General features: G+C 49.4%; 1 protein-coding gene across 3 annotated transcripts in view; it reads left to right on the forward strand.

Annotated features, from left to right (window-relative positions):
• FARP1 (FERM, ARH/RhoGEF and pleckstrin domain protein 1) overlaps positions 1-18252 on the forward strand; it is a 276295-nt gene that overhangs the window by 47919 nt on the left and 210124 nt on the right. For all 3 annotated transcript variants that reach the window (XM_044249990.1, XM_044249989.1, XM_044249991.1), the window contains one exon: positions 12725-12918. In XM_044249990.1, coding sequence (XP_044105925.1) covers positions 12748-12918 — 171 coding nt within the window. In that variant the 5' untranslated portion in view covers positions 12725-12747. The remainder of the gene's footprint in view (positions 1-12724; positions 12919-18252) is intronic.

Consider the following 18252-nt stretch of genomic DNA (forward strand, 5'->3'; position numbering starts at 1 on the left):
AGCTTCGTGGTTTCCGCCTTGTCTTATAAACCACAGTGCCCCATTCTGATCCACAGGTGACCCTCCTGCACGTTGGCCTGTTTCTGGCTGACTGAAATCTTCCTCTCACTTACTCATCTCATTTTCTTTTCACTACCTTCTTGTCTCCATTATCCTGTATCTCCTATCGCCGCAGCTCCTGGCATAGGGCAGACACCTTTTTTTAAAGTAGGTGCCACACCCAACATGAGTCCCAGTGCAGGGCTCAAACTCACGACCCTGAGATCAGGACCCGAGCTGAGGGGCACCCGGGTGGCTCAGTGGGTTAAAGACACTGCGTTACGCTCAGGTCATGATCCCAGGGTTCTGGGATCGAGCCCCTCATCAGGCTCTTTGCTCAGCAGGGAGCCTGCTTCCTTTCCTCTCTCTCTGCCTGCCTCTCTGCCTACTTGTGATGTCTGTCTGTCAAATAAATAAATAAAATATTAAAAAAAAAGAAAAGACCCGAGTTGAGATCAAGAGTTGGACGCTTAACCAACTGGAGGGCACTTTTATTTAATGCAAGAATGAACTCCGCCTGGACTGTGTCTTATCCACACCTTTTTCTAGCTTTAAAAATTGACTAATACTTGGGGCACTTGGGTGGCTCAGTGGATTAAGCTACTGCCTTCAGCTCGGGTTATGGTCTCAGGGTCCTGGGATCGAGCCCCGTGTCGGGCTCTCTGCACGGCAGGGAGCCTGCTTCCCCCCCTCTATCTCTGCCTGCCTCTCTTCCTACTTGTGATCTCTGTTAAATAAATAAAATATCTAAAAAAAAAATTCTTAAAAAAAATTGATTAATACCTATTGTCAGAAGTGAACACATTGCATTGGATGGTTCTCTCGGAGTACCTGTTGTTGTCTGTTGCCTGATGGAGAACACATCCCAGAACGATGAACCTCAGGGTTCCATGGTGTGGCTTTGGGTCCCCTAGCGTGCTGGGTGCAGTTGCTGAAACCTCACAGGTCCCCCTAGATGTCTGTTATTGGGGACAATCCCAGTGATTGTGACACCTGAATGAGAGGCTGAACAGTCTGTTATCTTCAGAGGCGCAGAGTAAGCAACACATCCACCTCACTGTGGGCTCGGCAAGGGTTGGCTGTTTCCCACAGCTGTTCGGAGAGGCTGACCAGTGTCCACGGGACACCGAGAGGACGGTCTTTAGTGAGTGGATGAGATCGATGTGCTCCGAGTAGGGCGAGCCCGACGGCAGCTCACGAAGGGCAGCCTCTGTGGACACAGAGCCACGTGGTGTGTGGGCATTGGGGGGGGTTCCCGTCTGGGGTTTTTGTCTTCAAGAAGACCGTGTCGCTCCTGACATTTTATTTATTCCGGCATTTGTGTTGGAGGCAGAATGGATGGGAGCGGATGTCTTGTTTTGTACCCTCAGAGTCATCAAGAAATTGACATCATTGACATGGGGCGAATTGGAGCCCCCCCTTGTAGATCCCCTCCCCCTCCCACACACAACTGGGGTAAAAAAAGAGCTTCTCTTCCCAACACCTCTGCTTCCACTTCTGTTCTCCGTGCTTTTGTCCTTGCCTAGCTAATCAAGGCAGGAAATGCCTTCTACCAAACCAGTGAAAATGCAGATGGAAGGATTGCCTTGTCTTCGTTTTCAGAGGGAAGTTGGAGTCTGCATGAACACGGGATCGGAGAAGTGCCATCTTTTTTTGCCAAGAGCGATTGAATAAACCAGGTGCTTGTTACGTCAGGTGCATGTGCGAAGCGTGGTCACCAGATGTTTTCCTGAAGTTACGGCCCCATTTGTAGTCAGGTGGATTTTACTTATTGTAGCCGATCCTCATGGGGACCCTGGGAAGTAGGGCCCTGGTTCTCAGGCCAGAGTTCACATCAGAATCTTCTGGAAGGCACCCTGAGCCTTTCTGATGCAGAGAACTTTGCTGGGACGGAATTTGCATTTCCTACGAGCTCCCACAGGATGCTTTTGCTGCTGATTTGTAACCACGGTTTAAAACCCCCCTGCATGGGGTACCTGGGTGGCTCAGTGGGTTGAGCCTCTCTCTGCCTTCTGCTCAGGTCCTGATCTCAGGGTCCTGGGATTGAGCCCTGTATCAGACTCTGCTCAGTGGGGAACCTGCCCCCCCCCACCGCCTGCCTGTGATCTGTCAAATGGATAAATAAAATCTTTAAAAAATAAATAAATAAAACCCCCTGCACCAGACAAACCCCTGGCCGGCTTTGTCTGCGTTTTTTCAGGTAAGGAAAGTGTCCTCTAGAAGGGATATGTGCGCTGCCTGAAGTTCTCTCTCTCCCAAAGTCAGGGCCGTCTCTTTTACTGAGATAGGAGCCTGTCCTGCTCCCAGGTAACAACCCCTCTGGATTTGTAATCTAGTTGGAAGATGCAGGAAGAGAGGAGGAAAGTCTGGAAAGCAGGGGAAATCCAAGCCAAGTACAAGCAAAACCCCAGAGACGATAAAGCAAGGCATTTTTTTTTCCCCTGAAAGAGTAGATCAGGGAAGGCTTTCTGGAGGAGGTGACATTGGCCCCGGGGAAGGAAGGCAGTATTTGAGAAGGAAGAATATAGACCAGCAGCAGCACCGCGTCAGGAAATGCGCCGTGCGAAGCAGCAGAGGCCAGCAGGGCTAGAAAACCATTGATTCACAAGTAGAGACATCAGGGTAGGTCAATGAATGCCTGGCTAGGAATTTTCACATTTAATTCGGTATCGGTCAGACTCAAGGTTTTTGAGTAAAAAAGGGCTACAGTTAAAACCAGACTTTTGAAATAACATCTATGAACTTGAGAAAACTTCTGCTCAGAGTTTTTCTTGAAGTGCTTTCCGGAGGCGTGAGGGGTATGTAGGCTCGCCTGCGGAATGTACTTACCGCTTTTCACTAGGGTTGGCAAGAACAGACGGCGAAGCGTGTCTTGAGGAGGTCGATGGGGTCTCGTCCTCTCCCTGCCTTGTGCTGGTGAATCGGGGCACCCCCACTCGCAGACGGTCAGCCTTCTGGTCTCCTCCCAAGTGATCAAACAGGCCAGACAGCCTCTCCCGCCTGTTTGAAGTCTCTGGTGGATGTGAAACAGCTGATCTGTTGTCCTTTCTTGTGCTCCCAGACTTTTTTTTGAAGGAAGCCAATCTATCCGCATAGATAGCTGTTTTTGAACTTTCTCAAAACCCCTTATCTGAGTCCCTGTGAGGAAGCTGCTGGCCGCCAGCCTTTGGTGGTGGTGGTGTTGGTGGTGCAGGGTTTTGGGGGGGGGCCGGTTAGCTCCTCCCTTCCTCCTGGCCTGTGGCTCCGGGGACAGAACACAAGGTGGCTTTGTTACCAGGCAGGGCTGGGGTTACACACCCTTCGCCCTTTGCCCTCCTGAGCGGAGCCGCTCTGGGTCCCCACAAAATGGCCAATGTGCGCTCCTTCCCTCTCGACGTGGGGCGCTCAGAACTACTTTGGGGGCTCTAGAACCCAGCCCCGTGGCTTCCTGAAATCTGCGTCTTGGGCTTCTGTGAGTGCCCGTTTTCTGTGAGTTTTTCTTCGCTCGGAATTCCTCGGTGGCATTCATTTATGTACGTGTGTCTGTGTGAGTGTGTTTGCTTCAAATGCGTGTATTTAAAGAAAAGTGATGGGTGTGTTTTTAAAGTTTGTATTTAAGTTCTAGGTAGTTGACATAGTGTGATATTGACGGAAGGGGTTTATCCTTAAAACTGGAAGGAAAAATCCTTTGCGAATTCTTGGTCCAAGTTTCGATGGAGAATTGTCCTTCTTGACTGCGATCTCCTCTCCTTTGGTTTCATGCTCTACACGAGCCGGGGTAGTGAGGAGCCGGCCTCCTAGTAGAGGGCCTTCTTATAATTGTGTATTTCTGAATGGGTGATAGCCTTCTCAGTCCTTAATCCGGAGGCCGCTCTCCTACGGGTCACTTGTTTGTCTCCAGAGAGGTTGTGTGTGTTCACGATAGTCGTGTGGGTGCACCTTTTTTTCCTAAAGTTTTTTAAAATTTTTTTTTTTTTTTTAAGATTTTATTTATTTATTTGACAGAGAGAAATCACAAGTAGATGGAGAGGCAGGCAGAGAGAGAGAGAGAGAGGGAAGCAGGCTCCCTGCTGAGCAGAGAGCCCGATGCGGGACTCGATCCCAGGACCCTGAGATCATGACCTGAGCCGAAAGCAGCAGCTTAACCCACTGAGCCACCCAGACGCCCCTTCCTAAAGTTTTTTAAAATAAAAACTTTTTATATATACCAGGGGCGCCTGGGTATGCCGTCGGTTAAGTGCCAGATTTTGGTTTCAGCTCAGGTTATGGTCTTGGGGTCATGAAATCAAGCCCTGTGTCAGGCTCTGTGCTCAGCGTGGAGCCTGCTTGGGTTCTCTCTCTCCCTCTGCCCTGCGGGGACCCCCTCCCACAATGCACGTGCTCCCTCTCAAGTTATTTTAACCCACTGAGCCACCCAAGCGCCCCCTCAAGTTATTTTCATTCCAGGTAACCTGTTACCTTAGTTTCAGGGGTGTCACGGAGTGATGGAATTCTGTAAATCACCTGGGGCTCATCACGACATGTACGCACACAATTTTAAAGCCTGTTTATTGAGGTGTGATTTATAGAGCAGAACGTGAATGGGTGTCAGGCGTACAAGTCAGAGGTTTTTAGTACATTTGCAGAGTTGTGTGACCGTCACCACAACGTGGTTTCAGACCATTTCCAGCCCCTCCCCCCAAGAATCTCCATCCTCCCTCCGACCCTTTCCTGTCCGCCCAGCCCCTCTCTCGAGCTCCAGGAATCCGCCTTCCATCTCTGCAGATCTGCCGTTTCTGGATAATTCCTGCAAGTCAGGTCATTTGCTGTGTAATCTTTTGCATCTGGCTTTGACTTAGCCAAGGGATTCTGAGGTTCATCCGTGTTGTAGCAGGTATCCACATTTCGTTTAGTTTTGTTGGTGACGAGGAGTCCCTTGCTCGGCAGGAGCCCTGCCTGGTGAGCTTTGTCTCCTTCCTACCTGTTGGCCCCTCCTTTGTGTGGATGTACGTCTTCATGTCCCTCCGGGAGACGTCCGGGCTTCGCCGGGGGGAGCACGGTTGCTGGCTCATGTGCTCAATCTGTGATTAAATTTTAAAGAAACTACCAAAGTGTTCTCCCAAGGGCCTACACCTTTTTCTGGTCCCACCAGCAGCGTGGGAGAATTCCAGCTGTTCCACACTGTAAATAACACTTGTTACCATCACAGTGGGTGTGAAAAAGCCTCTTTGTGGATGTCATTTGCATTTCCGCAGGACTAACGATGTTGGACGCCCCTCCGAGTGCTTATTAACCGTGGGTATGTCTTTGGAGATTGAAGTTTTCTTGTACCCGTTTTAAAACCCGGGCTAACAGTTAATGTAATGATTTGCCGTTCCTCTTAACATCTGGGCTTTTCCTCTGCCAGTTTAATTATTGCTGCGTTGTCTGGAGTTCACAATATTCTGCTATTATTGTCGTCTTCCTCTTACGGTATGGATGGATTTAGAGTTTACCAGTAATCCTTTCCCAGTGTTTTACTCCGGTCAGTCCTTGTTTTGCTGAGGGTTAGCCTTCCTCCTTCCAGTAGTTTCTTCCGCAAGGGCTTGGACAACAGTATTCTGAGTTGTTGGCTGTTATAAAATGTGTGACTCTTCTGTTTGAATGAAAAATTGGGTTTAATGTTTTGATGCCTCTTTTCTTTCTTTGAGGACCGTTTTGATAGTTTAAGCATTATGTGTTGCCCTGGGTGAGTCTGAATTTTCGTCCCCTCGTATTTTGTTTGGACTTTGTGCCCAGGTGCCCAAATGATTCCTGCTTCCTTTTTGAACGTCAGTGATCACACAGGAAATGCTTTGGTGTTGATCATCTTGTGTTAGTGGTTTCTGGAATATATGTTCATTCACAGTGGAGAATCACCTTCTATTTCTGCAATGTTTTCCTGAATTCTGCCTTAAACTTTTTTCTTTTCTTTCTTGTTCCATTATTATTTTTTAATCATTAGGGACTCTGGTTGTGGGTGAGTTGGCGCACCTGCCTGTCTTCCATTGCTATCACTTTTTACTGTGTTTTAAATCTTTTTGCTCCCTTTTCTCCATTTTTCCCATCAAGAACCTCCTATTTTCACCTGGGCATATTTTCTTCTAGCCACTTCCATTTTGGTGACTGTCTTCGTCTGTTTGGGCACTCTAACTGTACCATAGAGTGGGTGACTTATGAACAGCAGAACTCTCTCCCAGCTCTCGAGGCTGGGAGTCCAAACAGGAAGGCATCTGTTTCCTAGGCTGCTGGCTTCCCGCTGGGTCCTCACATGGCACAGGGGCTGAGCTAGGGCTCTGGGGGCCCTTCATAAGGGTGCCAGTCCCACTCGCGAGAGCCCCCCCCCCACCATGTAACCCCTCCCAAAGTACCCCCCCAACTTGCCATCACTTTGGAGATTTAGTTTCAACACATGAATTTGGGAGCAATGTGAACATATATTTTATAGCAGTAACGTTCTTACTCATCTTTCTGGTATTCCCCTGAGGTCTGCCTTCACCCTTTATTTTCTTCTCCTGTTTTCGTAGGATTTATAAGAGTTATAAAAAGCTTTTTTTTTTTTTTTTAAAAGATTTTATTTGATTGTACATAAACAATGAATCTTGGAACACTGAATCAAAAACTAATGTATTGGGGCGCCCAGGTGACTCAGTGGGTTAAGGCTCTCTGCCTTTGGCTCAGGTCATGATCTCAGGGTCGTGGGATCAAGCCCCATATCGGGCTCTCTGCTCAGCAGGGAGCCTGCTTCCCCCTCTCTATCTGCCTGCCTCTCTGCCCTACTTGTAATCTCTGTCTGTCAAATAAATAAATAAAATCTTTAAAAAAATGTATTTTATGGTGACTAACATAGCACAATAAAAATTAAAAAAAAAAAAAAGAATTTGAGAGAGAGGGAGGGGGCGGGGGGAGGGTGAGAGGGAGAGGGAGAAGCAAAAGACTCCCCACTGAGCAGGACAGTGGTGGGTGGGGTGATGGACGTGGGGCTCTATCCCAGGACCCTGGTCTTGTGATCTGAGCTGAAGGCATACGCCTCACCAGCCGAGCCACCCAGGTGCCCCTAAATCCTCTCATGTTTTCGTCTGAGTCCATTATTTCCTCGTTTAAGTTGGGACAGTATGTTTGGGACTAATTCTTTTGTTCTTCTCTGTTTTTTGTTTTTTTTTTTCTTCTTTTTTTCTTCAATCTAGCATCTTTGTAAAAGGTCCTTTGTTATCTGGGGAGTGCTTTATGAACCAGCTATTTGTAACAGCTTCTGGAGAGCCAGGAGACTGTCGATGCTCATAGGAACTCTTTTGACCCGAGGGGGTGTGTATAATCCTTTTATCCTCTGTGTTTTCTCTGCTTGCTGGACTGGTAGCATTCCCAGGGCCCTCTCTTTTTCACCTGGCCTTGGCAGTGGGCGGCGTCCTGCTGATGGGTCTTACCTGTGTTGTTTCTCCATCAGCCCCGTCTCTAGTGGGCTCTCCCATCATGCTGCGTTCAGGGAAGCTCTCGTGCTAACCTCTATGCCTCTTCCCCTGGTTCCCAGAAAGTTCTTGCTGGCTTTGTTGGCTCGGGATATCCTGAGTGTTCGGGGAGCCTGGCTTTGCAGGCATGGGCGGCCTCTCCGTTCCTTCTCCTCTGTCTGACCTTGACGGCAGTTTGGCAACTCATTTCCCTGGTTTGTGGTTTGGAGTCGCAGATGTGTTCGGAGTGGAGTTGGCGTGTGTGTGTGTGTGTGTGTGTGTGTGTCCTTAATGCTTTTGGGTACATTCCAAGAGGAATTCTTGAAGCCAGGATATGACGACAAGGCAACTCTAGCTTTTTCATCTTTTCTCTGCCAGGTAAAAATTTTATTTTTCGTTGTAGTTCCTGTTTCACAGAGCCGAAGAGTGAAGTCGTTTCACGTCTAGCTTTTTGCTTTGAGGTCTGGAATGATCATGTTACTAATAATGTATCACAAGGGAAGAAGGGTTCATATGCTTTGCTTTGACCATTCCTGAAGGAATTCGGAAGGTACAGGTGATTATGGAGGTCAAGTCCAAGTGGAGCCTGGATTGATCTATAGAGACAGGAGGCTTTTGGGGGCTGTTAGACCTGTTGGCCTAGAAGGCTGTGTTGTGTTACTGGACCCACCAATTCTGATAGCAAGCCTCAAGTGGTCACCCCTTTGTGACTTGCCAGTGTTCCTCGGATATTCCCGTCACATTCCTAGGATGCTCAGCTCAGGCCTCTTGGCCGGATTTATATTCGAATTGAGCAGTACTTTCCATGTACAGCCATGGTCTGCATGCGGTCTGCATGCGACTGGGGAAACAAAGGAGGGACTGCATTGTTGAAATGTCAGTAACCAGAGTAGAAATAATACAGGCGTGAGGTCATTGGAGACAGAGGAAAAAGGAATTTAAGGTACTAAATACCTATCAGTAAGTAGCTCACTTTTCAGTTTTTTTGTGTGCCAAGAGGCCTAAAAAAGGACAACGCATATTCATTGAGAGATCTTGGGCCCCAGGGGGAGAGAGGGTTTAGTTTAGGAAGTAAGGGGCTTTGCCCTTTGCTTAGGCCGGACAAGGAGAAAGTGCTTTTGTAGGGAGGGTCCCTAGCATCTTTGAGGTGGGGGTGATGTGGGGGGGACTGGGCCCCTTCCTCTCTGCTGTCCCCTCCCTCGCTGGGCATCTGAGCCCTATCTCCTTGACGCAGGGGGAGGAGGGCAAGGGGCGGGGCCCTGATGCAGTGGGAGGAGGAGGAGGAGGAAGAGGAAGGCAGCAAGGGATGCTCTGAATGACAGGGAGGGATTAAGACCAAAGCAGGAGGGGCGCCTGGGTGGCTCAGTGGTTTAGGCCTCTGCCTTCGGCTCAGGTCATGATCTCAGGGTCCTGGGATAGAGCCCCATATCGGGCTCTCTGCTCAGCGGGGAGCCTGCTTCCCCCTCTCTCTCTGTCTGCCTCTCTGCCTACTTGTGATCTCTGTCTATCAAATAAATAAATAAGAATCTTAAAAAAAAAAAAAAAAAAGACCAAAGCAGGAAAAATTGCAGAGCTTGGGTGGGGACAGGCATGGCAAACTGAGCAGATGTCCATTTTCTCTGGAAGTTGTGTTTACTTTTAACCATGAGACCCCCAAACAGAAAACCTGCAGGGAAATAATTTTTCGTAGTTTGGGGAGGTTGTCTGACACACAGCTGATTTCCTAACTAATCAGAGGTGCACGCCCACGTCTGATTCACTGAGCAAGCGGACGGCCGGTGGCCCCTTGCCATGAGGCCTTGTGCTTGGGGCATCGCAGGTGAACGGGTCCGGTCCCACCGCTCAAGACCGTGGTGGATCAAGCAAAGCCCAGATCACACGACAAACAGATTAGAAATAGGTTCTAAAAGTTTACTGGGGGTGGAAATTAGAGAGCTGTCTCTTTAACAGATCTGGGAAGTCCTAGGTGAGCATTCAAAAAAGGAGGAGCTGTTCCCAGAAAGGCTGCATCGCCTGGCCACAGAGCCCAACGTCGAATGTATAGGAATGGATAATATAGGAATATTAGGAACTAATATAGTAATATAGGAATGAGTACTACTCTGCAGCTGGCTGTGGTGGGGTTTGTGGGGAAATGCGTAGAAAGTGGTGTTTCTTTTTTTTTTTTAAAGATTTTATTTATTTATTTGACAGACAGAGATCACAAGTAGGCAGAGAGGCAGGCAGAGAGAGAGATAGAGGGAAGCAGGCTCCCTGCTGAGCAGAGAGCCCGATGCGGGACTCGATCCCAGGACCCTGAGATCATGACCTGAGCCGAAGGCAGCGGCTTAACCCACTGAGCCACCCAGGCGCCCGAAAGTGGTGTTTCTGAGGTAGTCGTCAGACCCTTTCTTGGTCCAGTCAAAGGATGTGTCTTTTCAAGGCGAGGGGAGTGTAAGTCAACGACCAAAGTTGTTGAGGTGACTCCATGGTTTCCATCTGCCAAGCTCAGGGCCAGCCTTTGGCATCACAGCCAGAATGCCGAGAGGCAGCGCGAAGGGGCCGCCATTTGGAATTTTGTCAGAAATTTCTGGGAGCCCAACTCTTAAGGAGAAGGTTGAGCCAGGAGTTGGGTGAGAAGAACCTACCACGTGAGATTTACGAGCCGGGTGGTTTTTTCCGAACACAGGAGCTGAGGGGTGACGTGATTTCAGATGTGTCAGACACAGCGCTCAGCTCCGTACCTCACGCCACAGGTGACCCCCTGGTGCCTGTTTTGTGACTTTCTCAGTTACTTGGGGCCCCTCTGAGCCTCTTTCCCGTCTTCCACAGGGGCCCTGGCATGAGTTTGCTAGGGCAGCCATAACATAGCACCACAGGTTGGGGTTGGGGATACAACAACAGAAGCTCTGGAGGCTGGAAGTCCAGACTACGGTGGCGGCAGGGCTGGTTTCTCCTGAGGGTCCATGTCCTGGCAAATGGCTGCCTTCCAGTGCCCTCACATGGCCACTCCTCTGCTCTGGCATCCCTGATGTCTGTGGGTCCAGCTTTCTACTCATAAGGACACCTTTCAGACTGGATTAAGGCTCATCTTAATGGCCTTATTGTAACTTCTCTTTTAAGGACCTTTCTCCAAATAGAGTCACACTTTGAGGTACTAAGGGTGAGAACTTCAGTATAAGAAATGGGGGGGAGTGGAGGGGCACCTGGGGTGGCTCAGTCGGTTAATCTGCCTTCTGCTCAGGTCATGGTTTTGGGGTCCTGGGATCACATCCCGCATCAGGGGTCCCTGTGTAGTGGGGAGTCTCCCGTCTCTGCCTCCCACCCTCCCCGCTCCCAACTCCTGTTCTCTCTCTCTCTCAAATCTTTTAAAAATTTTGTCGGGGAACAGAATTCAGCCCATGACCACCTGTTGACTGGGCACAGTGATTCTTTTTTGCTTTCTTGCCCCCCACCATTTGCTTTCATTATGGATTTTGCTTGTACAGCCAGATGGACTCTGACTCCTCAGCCCAAATCCATCTCCAGCTTCCCCGCAGGGCCCTGGATGTTCCCAGTCAGACTGTCACCTTCCCTCCCACACACTCTTCTGCTCTAATATAAAACTTTCTGGTCTTTGCTATTCTTCTATATCCTCCTCCTGGGCCGCTTACTGTTAACGTTGGGTTAATTTTTTCATAACCTTGGGTTTATGGCCTCATGCTTTCCTTTCTATCTCCACTGGCCACGTTATCCCCTGAGGCACAGATTGTCACAATAGCTTTGTCACTGGACCTGCCATCTTTCTCCAGCCTGTAGGATTAGTTCCTCCTCGGGTGGTTTTTCTAAGATTCTGCTTTGCACGTTCTTATCACGCAGGGGCTCCCAGCTGCCTCGAGGGAAGGACCGTGTTTCTCAGCCAGGGCTTGAGCTCCTCCGTCATTTGGTTCCAGCCTGTTTTCCAAACCCTCTTTCCACATGGATCCGTATTCTTCCTGTATGCCGCCTAGTTTCTGTCCCATAACTTTGTGGGGGCTCTTCGTCTTCCCCGCGGTGCCTTCTCCTGTGTGCTTGTCTCCTTGCCATTATTATCTGATATTAGAGACTTGATTGAGGACCGTTCCTACCCTCTCAGTGATGGAAGCGCCACCTCCCCCCACCCCCCCGCCCATTGTGCTCTGTGATCCTGCATATCCAGAAGGGCCCAGCATCAAGCAGTCATTATTGGAATCTTTATGCCCCGTGCTGTGTCCAGCCAGGTGCTGAGATCCAAAGATACCAAGCTTTGATTCCTGCTTTAGGTCTTGAGGCCCTGGGGTCCTGGGAGGTGTAATCAGGCAGAGGCCCATGGGACTCACCACCATGGTAACCTTGGATGACGGGTGTGGGTGCAGAGGGGGCAGTGGTACCAGAGTCCTGCCCAGGGGTCGGGGATGTGATCCTGGAATGGAGTTCAAAAGCCAGGGTGGAAGTTTCCAGGTGGAGAAGTAGTGCAAAGCATTCAGCCCGTGAGAGCCATGCTCCAGAGAGATCTAGAGCAGGACAGAGGGGAGGGGGAGGTTGGGGTGAGGTGGGATGTGGCTGGGGCAGGGGAGGGGGACGGGGCCAGGCATGTAGAGGAAAGAAGATTGGGTTTTGTTTTTAGGGAAGTAACGTTGTTGATACCATTATATGTGAAATGATTTCTTGGGAATGGGGGGACCTTGGGGCGGGTGGCAGGAAAGAAATGAATTAGAAGGTAATTGTGATGGAAACAAGCAGAAGAAATGGGGAGAAGAGACCCTACCCTACGTCGCCTGTGTTTGTGGCATCGCGTGTTTACCTTCCTCAACAGATTCTAAACTCAAGAGCCACGATGTCTGCTTTATTTTTCTATCTTTATCAAGCCCATGTTTCTTTGTATGTTCTGTGTCCATGAAAGCTAACTAAGGGATGCTGATGGTATGGCTTAGGCATTGCTCATCCTCTTCTGTCCAGACTCCAGAAGCCATGCCCAGCTCACTGTGGGCCCTGAATACTGTGTTAAACGCCGCAAAATTTGTACTATGAGAGTGGACTGTAAAACTAGGGAAGAAAATATGTTAAAATACGCACCACTGTTGGCATGTGTGTGTTGGTTGAGTGTGACCTGACGTTTCATGAAGGCACCAAAGTCGCCCATGTGTGAGTCCCATGTGGGGGGACCGAGGGCCTACCGAGCTGTGGCTCCTCGGATTCGAGGACGGCTCGGAGACCGCAGATGCCCCTGAGGTCTTGACATGCGTTGCGTCTTCTGACGTGTTTTTCTTTCTCACTGCTTTCCGCAGATATTCTAGAGTCTGCTTTCACCATGGGAGAAATAGAGCAGAGGCCAAGTCCAGGATCACGACTGGGGGCCCCGGAGAACTCGGGGATCAGCACCTTGGAACATGGTCAGAAGCCGCCCCCGACGCCTTCTGGGAAACTCATGTCCATCAAAATCCAGATGCTGGATGACACCCAGGAGGCATTTGAAGTTCCGGTAAGTTGGGGTAGAGGTGTGAACTCAGACGGGTGGACAGCCTTCAGGACGGGGAGGTTCCTCGAATCCCCTTTTTCAGTGACTGGAGGTGGCGGGAGTTGGGGGGTGCGGTCCACCCCCCTCCCCCCCGCCCCAGCACTCTCCTCTCACCCGATCTGGTTCTCCGCCGTCCAGTATTGTGACTCACGCGTGCACGGCCTAGATCGTGGTCTCAGTGGGCCGATCACTTGAATTACAGACTTTCCTACGAGAGTATGTGTGTGTATGTGGGTGCACATGTGGTCTGTATATATTTGAACTGGATGCAATTGTGGTCTTGTCTCATTTGCTCACTGCAAGTCTTCCTCTCACGGTGCGTGTGTGTGCACGTGCGTGTGCCACTAATCTAGGGTACAGGCAAGAAAAATCCTGAGAAAACCATCAAAGAGCCCCATGTGGGTTTTCATGCCAGGAGAGACGTGGACGTCTGTGTTTGAGGGTGGGTGGTTGAGGGGGAGCAGAAAAACCCTGATCTGTGGTTCTGCCCTTTTCCCTTGAGCCCCTGCCTCCTCCTCCTCTCCAGCCTCCTCCTGCTGGAGGGTAGGGAACCAGCACCAGTTACAAGTGGTGAGATTTCTTGGGCCCAAGGCAGGGAGGGTGGGATGAGTGCTCTGGGCTCTTTAGAATTTGGACCGCACTTTCCTCCGGAATCCTTGTCCCTCACGTGGATTGGGGTCCACAGACCTTGATTGTGGCACGCTTCGGGTTTCGTTTTCTGCATTCTGTCTCAGGTACTATACAGCGAATCTGGCACTGTTGGTGGGGAAGACAGTAACTCCTGAATTCTCTACAGTCAACTAAAGCTCAAAACTTTGGGAATGTAACCTGTTCTTAAAGTGGAGACGACCCGTCTATGACTCCTGCTGGCTAGAGGGACTGTGGGATTTAAGAGTTGACACAGACGTCTGTAACCTGTCATTTAATCACTTATGCAATACGATTCACTAAATCATACTCCTCTTAATATCGTTCCAAGAGTGCGAATTACCATTAAGTGTCTCAGGGAAAGGTAAACCTCAGAATAGCCTTGCTGAAAACTGCCAGTTTATTGTACATTTATTTTCTTGTTGTGGAATGCTTGTCTTTCAAGGGCTGGGGAACATCTCTGTATTCTGGTGAACAAAGCTCTTTGCCAGTCTGCTGAAACTGTGAACATAAATGAGGGCATCTGCCAGCCTGTTAGAATTAGGCCTTCTGGAACAGGTACCCCCCCTCCCACTTTCCAGTGCCTTCTCTTCGTTGCCAGACTGGTTTGGTGAGGTATTTAGTTTCAGGGTTTCCTGTTGGGCCTGTACTAAGGGCCTCTGAGCCCAAGTCTCTAGCAACACATTCTGTTAAATGGTGTTCGTGTGTGGTTTGGACTCAGGACCGATCAAATATTAATGTTGGGTGTGCGAACCACAGGGAGTGTTGTTCACCTGCATTTCTTCAGTGTCCCTAAACCAAAGAATGTCACTAACAGCTAGGAACTGTATAGGATGTCCCAAGGAAAGGAATGGAAGTAGGTTTTCATTGTTTAAAATTATTTGACTCCATGATGGGGCGCCTGGGTGGCTCAGTCGGTTTAAACGTCTGCCTTCAGCTCAGGTCGTGATCCCAGGGTTCTGAGTTCAAGCCCTGCATCAGGCTCTCTGCTCAGCTGGGAGTCTGCCTCTCCCTCTGCCTGCTGCTCTCCCTTGCTTGTGCATGTTCTCTCTCTGACAAATAAATCTTTAAAAAATTTTATTTTACTAGATAATTGCTGGTGTCTATGCTTTACATTTATAACCCCTCTGTCTGGAAGTAACTTTTCTCTTTTCCTCCCCATAAACTTCTATGCACCCTTAAGAACCCTACTATCATTTTATCCAGACGCTAACATTGGAGATAGTGTCTGGGGCTTTTTTTTCCCTCCCTCAGACCTCTTCCCTTATGCACCTATAAGGGTTAGGTTCAAATTTCAGCCTTTTTATACTGACTTCTTGATCACTTTGGACAAGTACCTCTCTGTATCTCTGCTTTCTCCTTTGTAAAATGAGGCTAATAATAAACCCCACCTCCTATAATGATGACGTTTTTCCAGGCACTTTATACCAGCTCAGCACCTACTAAGCCCTTCATGCAAGTAGGATGGGGTGGTGCCTTTGCCACTTCCCTGGACAGGGACCTTGCCTCAATGTCTCATTCCTGGCCTCTAGCACAGTCCCGGGCGTGTAGTCATTGCTCATTAAAATGTTTGCTGCCTGCATGTGAGAATGAGTTTATCTTACAAGTAGAATTTAATGTCCTTTTTTCCACGCATCTCATCCATTCATATTTTATTTGGAGTTTTCTAGTTTGGCCAGAATGCTCTTTCCCAACCAGTGGGTAACAGATGTTTTCTGTAACTGCCTGCAGAGAGGCAGATATCAGCATTTTTATTGACAGAGCTGATTCAAAATTGCTACCTTGTGCTCTCTCTTCAGAGAACCAGCCAGGCCTTCACGCAGCTGGAAGGCCTCCGGCTGGCCAGGGTGACTCAGTCCTAGCACTCAGGATGGGAACACAGTGACTCAGGATCTCAAGGGCCCCAGCCGCCTGTAGCTGCTGGAAAACCTTGCTCCCCACCTTTTTGCTGCGAGTTCGTAAGGCTGGGTGTCTGACCCTGGCAGGGTCTCCCTTGCCCCCATGGGACTGCTCCTTGGATTGGGCGCCGCCAGAGAATGAACTCTCCTTCCTCACTCCCGTTTGCCACACAGATGAGCAGGGCGTGCGGCCAGAAGTCCTGGCAGTTTCCCCTCGCGAGCATTCTTCTCTGAACCCTGTACTTCCTTGGGGATTGGATTTCCTGAGCTTTTTCTCATTAGTTTTGTTTCAGCGTAGAAAGCAGGCAGAGTCCTCATTTAAACTACGAATTCCCTAAACCCTTCCTAGCTCAGATAACCAAATTATGGTCTGCATGGTTGTCTTTCTTCGGAGGCTTTCTGAAAGTGTTGAACCTTTCAAAAAAGCCTCCCTGGTGAGCACGGGTTTCTTCTCCTTTGTGGGTCCATCAGCCGCCTTTGCTCTTGAACGTGGACGGTCAGCTTAGGTATACTCTGCAGAGTGGGAAGTTCAAGCTCAGTACTGACTGTAAATTCTTAAATGGTGTTGTAGCTTCTTTATGTGGAAAATGATGTGCAAATAAGCCTCACCCGGGGGCCTGGGAGCTGCAGCCTTCCCTTCCACCTGGAGGCTGTAAAACGAAGTGCCTCGTGCAGCTCCGAAAGGGTTAATGACACTTCTCCCTGCCCCTCACCCCAGCCAGGGCCATCCCCCACTCAAGATCTCTGAGAAGGTTTTGTGTGTCCTGGCCTCCTGACCCTGCTGGTAAACAAACACTGTTCCTACTGACGTTGGTTGTTGGTCGGTTGCATTGAAGCAGATGGTTTCTCCTCCAAGTGTTTATTCAGTTCATGTTTTCATTAGCAAGGTCACTCTAGGAAGAGTGGAGAAGATCGGGGGATAGAAAAGGGAGCCATTTCCTTTGCTGCTTTGGAGCTGCCCTGGTTAAAAAAAAAAGAAAGAAAGAAAGAAAAAAAAACACGTGGGAAAGTCACTCATGGGACCAGAGGACACCTGGTCTGTGTTGAGTTGGCAGGTGTGGCTGCGTGGAGGGCCGGCCGGTGGCGGGGGGAGCCTTCTAGAAGCAGTGCCCCGCATAAGTTGTGGTAGAAGGAATTCTGATGGCTGGTGTCCACCGTGGCCATCCCAGGGTCCCATCATTGCGCTTTCCGTGTATTTGTCGTGTCCTCCCCTCCCTCGGAAGCCTCTATAGCTCCCAGGTGTCAGAGGATAAAGTAGATTCGTGAGCGTGGGGAGGCTGGGGGAACGGAGAGCCTCCCCCAAGGTCCAGACTGCCGAGCTGCTGGGGCGACGGTGCCCGAATTCCCCACCACTGTCCCTGTGGGCTCTCCTTCTGTGGTGGCATCTCACGGAGATCTGCTTTCGTTGCCATGCTGGTTGGGGCTCCAGTGTGTAGGGCATGAGCGCTGGGGGGCGGGGCCTCTTGTGTTCCTGTTTATCATCCAGTCCTACACTTGGGGGTGCCTACACTTGGGACCCACCCAGCTTCACTTCCAACACGTTTCTCTCCAACCTGCCAACCGTCCAGGGCCCCTGTGGCTCTCGCTGGGGGCCCTGCTTGGTCTCCTTCCAGTGCTTATTGTCTGTCCCTCTAATTAGACTTCGAACCCCCGGCTCTCATCTTCTTAATTAGTTCCTTTACATCCATGCGTGAGACTCAGTTTGCTTATCTGCAGCACGAGGCCTTTGGTCTAGGTGATAGTAAAGGCCTTTTCCCTCCCTTTTTTGGAAGCTGGGACTCTGCATTGACATCCTTGTTGATGGATTAACTTTTCAGGACTAGTATTTAATTGTCCCAGCAGATGGTAAACTCTTTGAGAAAAGGAATTTCTTTTAAAAACAAAAGCAAAAGCAACCCTCCCCCCAAAACAAACAGACCCCACACTGGCTGGATACAGAAGTTACTGTTATCTAGTGAGCAGTAAAAAACGAGAAAAAGAATGGGGAGGGTGAACCAGTGTGCTGTGATTTCTGTGATATTTATGCAGCGTCAGGAAACTGACAGTGTTTAACTTGCAAGTGTGCGTGCTGGGGGGTTACTTACATAAATCGCCCGGATCTCAAATGGACTAAACGATACTGAGTTGACAGTGGGAAATAGAAGATTGAAAGGTACCAGTAATTTTCTAGATAACACATTGTTAGTAGGAAATCCGCTTGTTGAAAACAGCATGTCCTACTAAGAGTCCTTAGAGGTTTTTTTTTTTACTGGGGGCAAAATGACCTCTGTTAAGTCAAACCTTATTTGTCTCTTATGGTCCACCCCCCCCTTTTTTTTAATTATTAAAGATTTTATTTGAGAGTGCATTCAAACATGAGCACAGAGGAGGGGCGGAGAGAGGGAGAAGCAGATTCCCTGCTGTGCAGCGAGCCCAACGTGGGGCTCCCAGGACCCTGGGATCATGACCTGAGCCGAAGGCAGATGCTTACCCGGCTGAGCCACCCAGATATTCTCTTAATGGTCCATCCCTAAATGATGAAACATTCATTTCCTTTTCTTACCTTTCGAAATGAAACTTGTTTAATGTCTAATTTTCATGAAACTGGGCTTGACCTCTGTCGGGAACTTGTTCTCCATGGGCTTGGGTTCTTCGGAAGGTCTTAAACGTTTCTAGAATTTTAAAGCTATCTTCATCACCTGGAGCTCAGAAACAGGACCCAGACAAGTTTGTCTTTCAAGGTCCCCGGCTCCTGGGTGGGCCTCCCCTTGAT

The sequence above is a fragment of the Neovison vison genome, chromosome 5, assembly GCF_020171115.1.
Source record: "Neovison vison isolate M4711 chromosome 5, ASM_NN_V1, whole genome shotgun sequence".
Taxonomy (NCBI): Eukaryota; Metazoa; Chordata; class Mammalia; order Carnivora; family Mustelidae; genus Neogale; species Neogale vison.